This window comes from Phalaenopsis equestris, unplaced genomic scaffold (assembly GCF_001263595.1).
Source record: "Phalaenopsis equestris unplaced genomic scaffold, ASM126359v1 Scaffold000287, whole genome shotgun sequence".
NCBI classification, from domain to species: Eukaryota; Viridiplantae; Streptophyta; class Magnoliopsida; order Asparagales; family Orchidaceae; genus Phalaenopsis; species Phalaenopsis equestris.
In genome coordinates this window covers 323,436-334,190 of record NW_018164729.1, presented here as the reverse complement: position 1 = coordinate 334,190, position 10,755 = coordinate 323,436, and the positions used below count along the sequence as shown (strand labels likewise).

Sequence of the window (10,755 nt, the reverse complement as noted above, 5' to 3'; positions counted from 1 at the left end):
AGGTATCTTTTCTCCTAAGGGGCTGGATATTCGCCAAGGTGGAGATTTGTTATGGTATGGCTCATATACCATATAGGGACAGACGCTGGAACGAAGCGGAGCGAAAGAATCTGTCCAAATTGGGAAGTTACGTTATATGGGTTGGGGCTATACGATACAGTGGTAATTTGAGAATTACATATTGTACTGCAGGGCTTATTCTAAGATTATAAATAAACCTATTTGTAATCTTAGGTCTTTGAGAGAGAGTTGTATCCCTGAATTCTGTAAACCCTTTTCTGATTATTAAAAGGAACTCGCCGCTCTGCTCCCGAGGACGTAGGCATCTTTGCCGAACCTCGTTAAATCTTTGTGTTCTTCTGGATTTGTGTCGTTCTAGTTTTTCTTCACCCTTATTTTCTCAACATATGGAGCTCGTATTTGGTCAGGAGTCTTAATGTAGAGGACCATTCAGAGGCGAATAATATTGTGACATGTGGCATGGTGGGCCAATACGAAATTCCGGTTTAAAAAAAACGTTCGCGGCCCGGCCCGACTAACCCAAGAATGTTACGAAAACACTTTTGTGTTAAAAAGGAGCGCGAAAAGTCGAAAGAGCGCCGTTTCGAGAGCAGAGCTTCCCCGTTTCGATGTTTCGTCTCTTAGATTTCGGAGCTAGGGTTTCCAAAGGATTGTCATTGTTCGCTCGAAAGACGGTGGCCATTGTTCGCAGCAGAGCAGGAAAGCCATTTCTTCGTTTGAAGTTTCGAGGTTTAGGGTTTGATATTTGCAAAAAATGAAGGGTAAGGGTTGCAAGCGAGCCGAAGAAAAAAGGAGTGCTCTAAAGTCATCGAGGTATTGTATCCCTTGTGTTATTGCTGACTATCCCTTGTGTTATTGTTGAGTTAGGGTTCATTTTTTACTGGATTGTATTACTATTGTGTTATCCATTTGTGATTGATGTGTTATAGATGTGATATCTCTGGGTTATAGCCTTGTGACTGTTGTGTTTTCTTTGTCTTATTGATATGTTGCTCAAGTGGTGTTCTTTCGGTGTTATAACAGTGATATTTGGGTGTTACTGATGTATTTAAATGTGTTTAAACTCATTAATAATTGATGTGTTTAAGCCCATTAATAATTGAATAACACAGATAGATCTCACTGGTGTTATTGTTGTGTTATTGTTGTGTTATTGTGTGTTGTGTTATTGTGTGTGTTATTGTGTGTTATTCTGGTTAATAATACGTATGTTTTATTCATCTGGTGTATTAAAGTTGTATATGTGGTTTATGGCTTTGCTTTTAGGCGTTACTTATGTGTGAAATGACACTGAACGACATACTTATAACTGACTCGCTGTAATTTGTGACTTCATCATCGATCGAGTTATCATCGTCGCTGCCAAATTAAGATGAAATCAGTCGTTGGGATACATCCAGGGTTTTGTTTTTATTTTAACTGTAAGTATTATGTTGTTTACAAAAAATAATATTCATTCATATGTAGTTTTATCTATTCTTACATTCCTCATTCCTCTTTCTGATATGAGAATGAGACATCCGCAGCTATGGTTTTACGAGCACACCTCTGTATTTGCTCCTCATGTTCCGGAGGTCGGCCTCGCATGCTAAGGTGGCCAACAAATCATAATTCGACAGCAGTAGAGATTCATGGGGCATTCAAAAATCTTGGTCGTGCAAAGGTGAAACATTTACTTCATGAAAAATTTGTATGTTTAACTTAGTCATTCATTTCATTGCTATTTTGAATTCATTATGGGCATTTTTTATGGTGCTGCAGGTTAATGATTCCTTCATCGATTTGCAAGAGAATGAGCAACACTTACTGTCCAACTCGGAAGAGGGACTACCTAGCCTTGCCAGGGTTGTCTCACATCTAGAAACAGTTGTCGGACCATCTTCACCATTATCCCATAGTGTGGGGCCAATTTTTTCCAACGAGATCACCCCGAAAGAGGTGTATACAACAACTAATAAAGAATTCGGAATAATAATCGACCTATTGAAAGGTCAAGAAAAGTTTACTCTTATATTACAGAAAATCATGAACACAATGAGTCAACAAATGGCTTATGTTGGGGAGTCATTACAGAACTTAACTGCTATGGTTGAAAGAATGCAAAGAACCAAAGCAGATAAGGAAGTTGATGTACAAACAACGGGAACACATAGATCCTTTGCTCGAAGTGTTAAGTCCACCAGAGAAGGAGGGTAGTCGGTTCACCCGAGTTCACATACCAACTAAAGAGAAGAAAGAAAATAATTGTTTTTGCTGAGCCACATCAAGACAATATAACTGTACAAACTGAAGATCGAGATGATACAATAAGAGAGTCTCTGGAAAGAATAACGGGCAATGCGACATTTGAGGAAGATCCGGAAGAGGTTGAACGATCAGTGAAGGGTGTTCTAGAATCGCTAGCTCATATAGTAAACAGTTATTTCTATTCACATCCTATCTTCTAATATGTCATTATTTTTTATGTTTAGGGAAAAATTATATTTTTTTTGCTGGCTTTTCTCGTGTCGTCCCATCTAGATCCCTCTAGCACTTCAGCTGTAGGAGAAGATGTACAGTCCAGTTGAAGAGCCAATAGTAGGAGAATATGTACATAGTCCAGTTGGAGAGCCAGCAGAAGGAGAAGATGTACATAGTCCAGATAGCTCCACCGGAATGACAAGAGATTCACTAATATCTATTGATGATAAAGAAAATCTCAATCAAGAGGAGACAGATGTCCCGAGCCAGAGCTCCAATCCATATGCGTACTCTATAGTGGTACTAGTAATTATTTATGGTTGCACTTAATCATATATTGAAAATACATTGATATGTTAAGGGTCTTCAATTCTGTTGTAGCCTCGTGTTGCGGGTCCAACACTTCCACTCAATTATCCTGCTAGATCAGTGCTTCCACTTGAAATGCAGGATGTAATAGATAGATGCATTGCCAGCTACCCTGGGGTGTAAGTAAACATTCTTTGTTAGATTGTAACAAAAATTTTACTATTTCATCTAATGTTAGATTGTAACAAACATTCTCTATTAACGATGCAGACATGATATCATCCTAAGCAGGGAGACAGTCGTAATGGACCGTGGTGCACTTGAGTATATATTAATGAATCGGTGGTTTGGGAATGAACATGTAGATATGGTTGCCGCTATGTTGGCTGAAAGAAGAAAATGGTCACCTGAAATGTACAAAAAATACATATATGTGTCCCCACTGTATATAGTAATTTTAAATGTTTAATTTATTCGATTTTCTTTTATGGTACTTACTGTTTTTTCTTTTTTTGAAGATGTTAAAGACGATAAAATCTTCTACGGCAGGATTAACTGAGGGCATTACAAAGGAAGCAATTAAAGATAATGACCTCATTTTATTTCTTATAACTGATCGTCAGCATTGGATTTTGTTAGTAGGGAAGTTGGAGGAAAAAAATGGAAAATATATGACTCACTGTCTAACCCGATGCATAAAGCGGTTGTTGTAGAACTTGTAAGTCCATTTGACACGATGTACATATGGAATTCAGTATTTTTTATTGTAAATAATAGTATTAATATTTTATATATTGTTCACTCCTTGACTACCTTTACAAATCAAACATTTTTCCAATGATACTGAAGGAGTATTTCGGACCAACATAAAAAAATAGCAAATGTCATGTCCTCGAAATGTTCCAACCCAAAGTAACAACCACAACTGCGGCATGTTTGTATGTAAGTATATGGAAGCCTTAGTACAAGTTGGTACAATCGAATGGAAATAACACTCAAATTGGCAAGATCTTATAATACAATTTAGGGCGCAGTTCGCATATGCGATTTGCATGTGGGCTCTCCAAACATCTTAAATATTCGCCTGAAGGAGATTACATCTGATGTTGAACTGTGCTTTTTAATTTTGTTGAAGACATGTTTGTTGAACCCTGCTTTGTATATAGTAATAGGAATAATGTTTAGAGTAAAAGTTATAATGTCTAGAGTATGAGTTATACTGTTGATATTCTGACTCAGCAATGAATATTTTATGATAATAATTTTCTTATAGAGTAATATATATTTATATGCATAATCTGTGATTTTTATTTATATGCATATATTTATGACTAAATAATGCAGTTGGAATGGAAAATAACGCAGCGGTAATGATAAATAACACAGTAGAATGCCTAAGTAATGCAGTGGGAAGGCAGAATAACGCAGGCAGAATATTCAGATCACGTTACACGCGATATGTACCAGTTGAATGACTAAATAACGCATTAAGGAATGCATAATAACACAATTGAATGGCTAAATAATGCATGGGTAAGCCAAAATAATGCTTAGAGAATATTCTAAGCACGTTACGCGCTTATACTCGTTGAAATGATAAATAATGCAGCTGGAATGGAAATAATGCAACGGTAATGATAAATAAGTAACGCAGTAAGAAGGCGGAATAACGTAGGCAGAATATTTAGATCTCGTTACGCGTGATATGTATCAGTTGAATGACTAAATAACGTATTAGGGAAGGCATAATAACGCAATTGAATGGCTAAATAACGCACGGGGAAGCCAAAATAACGCTTAGAGAATATTCTAAGCACGTTACGCGCGTCTTATACTGGTTAAAAAGATAAATAATACAGCTGGAATGGGAAATAACGCAACGGTAATGATAAATAACGTAGTATAATGCCTAAATAACACAGTGAGAATGCGAAATAACGTAGGCAGAATATTCGGATCACGTTACGCACGATTTAATCGCGCCGATTATATTAATGACGCAGAAAAATGTGAAAATAATGCACCGGGAAGGTAGAATACTGCAGCCGCAAAATAAGTAATGCAGGGAGAATATTCCCAACGCGGAAAGTAATGCAGCTGAGGAGGAAAGTCACGCGGAAAGAATATCCGGACTACGTTACGCCGGCTTAATTGTGGTGCGGTATCGGTAGTAGTGTTATTTTCAATATTTTTTTTGTGTTACTAAGTTGTTATCGATGTGTTATTGGACTGTTATCGGAAGGTATGTGTTATTAATGTGTTATTGGACTGATTTTCACATGTATTTGCATAAATATTAATTCTGTAACATGAACAACATTATAACCAACGTATTACATTAGTAACATAAACAACACCATAATTATCGAAGTTGTAACACAAATACATTGATTTGTAATACATCAAAGATGAGTTATGGAATCCATCAATAGTTTGGTGAATGTTTGAGATGATCTTTGCGATGAAAAAAATTCTTGTCATGTTGTAAAGAAAACACTTTTAAGAAAAACATATTTAAAAATTCTCTAATGAAAAACATGTTGGATTTCATTTTTATACCTGACTTAGACTGTTAGGCATAATTGGATCGGATGGAATAGCAGGTTCTCGTCTTGTTGATTCTTTAAGATCTTTTCCTGTAAGCAGAGCTTATGTTTAGAAAAGGGAAATAAAACTTAGATTGAAGCAGTTCATTTAATGTAGAGAAATATACTTTTGGATCTCTTATTTTTCTCCCAATATTTTTTCGGCCTAGAAGTAGAAACAACTTTTGGCCACATTACATTTTATATTTGATTGTTTTTTCTTCTTTGTTTTCTCCTAACAATAGTTGTTTTTCCAGCTTTTGCTTCGTAAATATCTATAGATAGCTTTTTAAATGTTTCTCATAGCATCTATTGGTAAATTCGTCTCTTTGTGCTTTATTGATTAGTTGATACGTAAATTTCTGAGATTGTGAACGGAATAGGAGACGACTTGAAGAAATAGCCATCATTTGGGACTCCCTTAGATGTTTGTATTCAAACCTGTTATAGATGCCTCTCTTTGCATGATTAGACCATCTCAATAACAAATATTGTTCAGAAATGATATTTATTTTAACCACATTAAGAACATGTAGTGCGTGCGAACACAACCCTTTCATTTCAAACATCCTGCAACTACAAGAGACATCGGAGTTAACGCTGCCAAAATTCACAACCAATGTCTTGGATGTGTCATCATTATCTAATTTGCGTATATAATATTTGGACTCACTATCTGCGGAGAATTTAAGTGTGAGTCCACATAACCCACTAAGCAGCTCTTGCTCGAACATTGAGTAAAGCTTCCTCATATAAAATGAGGAAGCTTGCCTCAAAACTCAATTGACTCTAACCATCAGCGTAGTGATAGATTGGTTGCATTTGAAATCTTCGTCATTCTCGTTCTTGCGTTATGATTTCAATATATTTTCAAAGCCGATAAACCAATCTGTCAGCGAGTTTGTCGGCTTTGAAACATCATGACATATATTATTTGTTGACTCACTTCTTTGAGCCGATAGAATTCTCATTCCAAATATTTTTTTATTGAATGCAGTGAACCATTTGTGTCTGATTTTGTACATCTCATGCAACCACGCGTTATTGTATAGGTCACCCACTAACATCATTAAGGACCAAGTTTCTTCGAACTCCTTCGACTCGCATTTACTCATGCATTTATAAAAAAGGCCGGTAACGCTCTTAATAGAAACTCCACAATACACTTTTGAAGTAATTTTTTGTAGATATGTCATTGATATGATCTAATGTTGTGTTTGTGGGAGACATTTTTCAATAGCCATTGTCATTGTTTGGTCCTGATAAGTGAAAATACTTAATAGATGTTTGTCTCTCATTATTCTTATAAAAGCTCTGAATAACCATCTGAAAGAATCAATACTTTCCTCGGACAAGAAGCCAACCCCAAACAGGACGTTTTGCTAATGGTGGTTAACTCCCACAAAGAGAGCACAGCATAAGTTATACTTATTTAATCTGTAGTTTGTATAAAAAATGATTACATCCCTAAAACAGTCATAATCCAGTCTGGATAACCTATCACACAAAAAAAACTTGTTAATCTACCATAATCATCAGTTTGGAAATCTCATGCAAAAATGTTATCGTCGGTTTGCCTCCCCATGAACAATTGTATTAGAGAATTGACATCTCCTTGTTCAATTTTTTTCTCTTCTTTCACTTTTAATGAAATTGAACGCATCCCTCTTCGTGCATTCCAAATTCTCCACTCCCTGAGCCTCCGTAGCAACGAAGTTATATGCATTCGTTACTCTGATCCCTGATCATGTCATTGATTTTAGGACATTTGCATTTAAGTCAGTTATCTTTCTACTGGAACGAAGAAAATGCTTATTACCACATTCAGTCAAGGGATGGTTATGACTTTCAATGAATTTCTTTACTGTCCAATTGAGTTCAAGGTCAACTGCATGGCCAACCATAGCTTGACAGTCAGTCCTCGTGGCTGAATTTTTGTACTTTATTGTATTCATGAGGTTAGACTCCTTGTGACCAGCTTTTTCGCAAAGGAACTCCAATATCCCAAGAGATATTGATATTGCACTTCCAAACAAGAACAAGTAGACTCTTCAAAAGGTCAGACCTATGAACTGTCAGTAGTAGTGCATCTTGTGCTTCTTCAGTTACCACATTTGCGCTGTCATTTTTTGTCTTCTTGGGATATCTGCAATTCCTCTTTATGTGGTTAGTTTTGTCACAATTCCAGTAAGTTACTTGTTTACCAGACCTTGACTTGCTCCTACTTCTGTGCTTTGATTTTGATTCTCCTCTGTTTGAGTTCTTGTCTTGTGATATTCCTCTGGAATCAACATTTAATGCTAAACTTGAACCTGTGGTCTTGCCAAAATCTTTCATGCGCACCTCTTCAGTTAAAATCAAATCACGAATATCATCATATTTCAATTTAGATTTACTTGTAGAGTTACTGACAGTCATACTCATAGTTTCCTAACTATTTGGCAATGAAGACAACAAGATCAGTGCCCGTATCTCATCATCAAATTCAATTTTCACAAACGATAATTGATTTTTGATAGTATTGAAATCATTTAAGTGTTGTACAACAGACGTACATTCTGCCACCTTCAAATTGAATGAAAATTTTTTCATCAGATATACTTTGTTATTCGTCTATGGCTTTTCATATATATCTGACAGGGCTGTCATGAGATCTGCAGTCGTCATTTCATTGTCTACGTTGTGTGCAACGAACTTCGATAGAGTCAATCGAATAACCCCTAGAACTTTTCAATTCAACAAATTTCATTCTTGCTGATATTTTCCCCAATAACGGAAGATGAAGTTTATTTCCATTAAGGTAGTCATCTATCTGCATTCTCCAGTAATCAATCTATTGTCATCGTCTTTTCTCATATTTGAACCAAGGGGTTCTAATACTAGTTGGTGCGTATATTTAAAATAGAACGATCGACGACGAAGCAAAAAATAGAACGAAAAAATTCGCACCAGAATACACAGCGTAAAAATCTCAAGCAGAATTGAACGGTGACACAAGGAAAATACATATATATGGTAGATAACTAGGAGAGGGAGACCCCTCCCCTTGGGTGGCAACCCTAGCCTATAAACATGGACCGGCTGGCCCTGCTCCTCTCTTGGAACTGGTTCAGCCCCATAGAAGCCCCGCGTCAACACACACACACACGAGCAATATGAATGTATTTTCTTTTTGATCTTATGTTCTTAAAGCTTGTGCAGTCCATTTTGTGAACGGATCTCATTTGGACAATTTTGGCGATGGTCGGGGCAAATTCACTTGCATGTGCAACATTGGGTTTGAATCTCGTCATTTTCATGCTTGCTCTTTTTGGTTATTGGAGGTCCCTCCTTGGGAAATTTTGACAATGACATGCATTTGAAGCAATCCAATTCCATTTTGCATGTCACCACATTGGATGACCTTCATGTTCGCAAGTGACATTCCTAAAGAATTCTTGATACTCTAGAAGAGACGATGTGGCTCATTTTCTGTTCGATGACGTTTGAACACCTTTGATGGCAACTGCATCATCCTAATTTTAATTTTTATATTGTCTCGTTTGGCATTCATTATCGATGCTTGTTCATCTCGGGAATTATATGTGGAGGTCCATTCTGAAAATTATGCAAGCTAAAATAAGTATTGTGCACTAGAATAAGGAGAATACATGCACACTTGCTACTCCCTATGTGTTAAATTCTTGAATATAATATAAAGTCAGAAAATGACAATTATACAATCAAATTTGGCGATCGAACTATTCTCAAACTAAAATATAACTGCATGTTTTTACAGGTAGTTCATGCTTCTACTTTCGGTGCATGATGTAATCATCTTTTTACATAAACTTCTTTCTATGTTTATGAATTTCAGTCAGAAAGGGATCGCGTAAGGCATCAACATCAAAATGTCCAGAGAGAACGTCACCAGAACGTAAGCACAGCTTGTTCTTGCTAGCTCTGCTATAGTCCATCAACTCCTGTAGAGCTAATATTTCAGTCTCAGTAATAAACCTATTTATCCCCATTCAGTTTCATCAGGTTTGGGGACAGCTCATGAAGACAGGCTACCAGAACTCCCGATTTGCTCATCAGGTTATTACTAATGATATTATGTGAACTCTTTCTCTCTCTCTCTATGTATGTATCTATATATATGTGTGTGTGTGTGTGTGTGTGTGTGTGTGTGTATCAAAATAGTCCCCTCACTCATGCAGGGACAACTTTATTCCCTGAATTTATAAAAGTGTCAATTTAATTTCCAAACTCTTAATATTAGTTGAAATAGTCCTTACTGAGAATCATTTTGGCTCCAATTAAAGCAGTCTAGGAATTAATTTAGCACTTTCATATACTTTGGGAATAAAATCCTGATGTAAATAGTCAGGAGACTATTTTAAAACTATATATATGTGTGCAGGTTGATAGGTTTGCTTGTTTGTATACGAGCCAAGTGACAAACTTGGGCTTGTATTCCCCTGAAAAATACTACAGGCCTACTGAAGATTTCATGCCTCATGAATTTGATATCCTTGAAGATTAAAAGCTTTATTGGTTTTATACAAGCCACTTTAGGTTATAGGCCCGGCATTGAAGGTCTTGCATATGCGGGATGCGTGCATTTGGGTGTGTGTAAAAAAAAAAGGTTCATTGATTGCAGTTCATGGAGACTAGAGGTTGCTGAAGAAGAGATATTATCAAGTGTGCTCTTTTTTTCCTACTTTTCAAGTGTATAGAAGCAGCTTCACCTTATTCTCTGTTCTTTTCAAATGTAAACATTCAAATATATATTAAAAAAAATGAAAACCTGCTTCTCATGCCTATTAGGTCCCAATTAAATAGGCATTATGTGTTTGAATTGTAATTTCAGCTTGCTGACACTATTAAATACTTGACAAGAAAGTGGCACTCGTCCAAATTAGATGTGTAAGAGCTCTTGTTCTGTCAGTAGCTGATTGTGGTATTCTTGAATGATTTACATGCAGGCCACTTAATTCCTTTGTATGTACATATCTAACACCGATATTTTAATTTTTACATTTATGGCACCTTGCAATATATTTAAAATGTGTATCTCACTACTACTAGTATTTTTTATGTGATATAAAAGATTTAAGTTGCATAATTGTAAAAAAGGAAAGTTTAGGTGCTACATATGTAAATACCTAGAAATTGGGTGGTGTGTATGTAATTGCCATTATTTTTTTTTTGTAATTAGCTGAGCACTTTGGGTCATCTAGGCATGTGTGCGTGTGTCCGTGTGTGCCGCAAGACGTGACCTGTTGGCAGAGCAGCTTCTTTGAAGGTTGTAAGTCACCTCAGGCCACATAAGAGATAATATATTAATGGCACCTTGCAATATGCTTTAACAAATTAATGTCCCCTATGAGCAAAACAT

The 10,755-nt window shown here is 36.3% G+C and overlaps 1 protein-coding gene across 7 annotated transcripts in view; it reads left to right on the top strand.

The window, feature by feature from the left end:
* Nucleotides 1-10,390, top strand: part of LOC110024995 (cytosolic purine 5'-nucleotidase) — a 139,522-nt gene extending 129,132 nt beyond the window's left edge. For 4 of the 7 annotated variants that reach the window (XM_020725221.1, XM_020725222.1, XM_020725220.1 and 1 more), the window contains 3 exons: nt 9,232-9,291; nt 9,390-9,452; nt 9,778-10,390. In XM_020725221.1, the coding sequence (XP_020580880.1) occupies nt 9,232-9,291; nt 9,390-9,452; nt 9,778-9,900 (246 nt within the window). In that variant the 3' untranslated portion in view covers nt 9,901-10,390. Of the gene's footprint in view, nt 1-9,231; nt 9,292-9,389; nt 9,453-9,777 lie in introns of those variants that run through there. The other 3 variants (XM_020725219.1, XM_020725223.1, XM_020725224.1) reach the window with 3 other exon arrangements.
* The last annotated feature ends 365 nt before the right edge of the window (nt 10,391-10,755 follow it).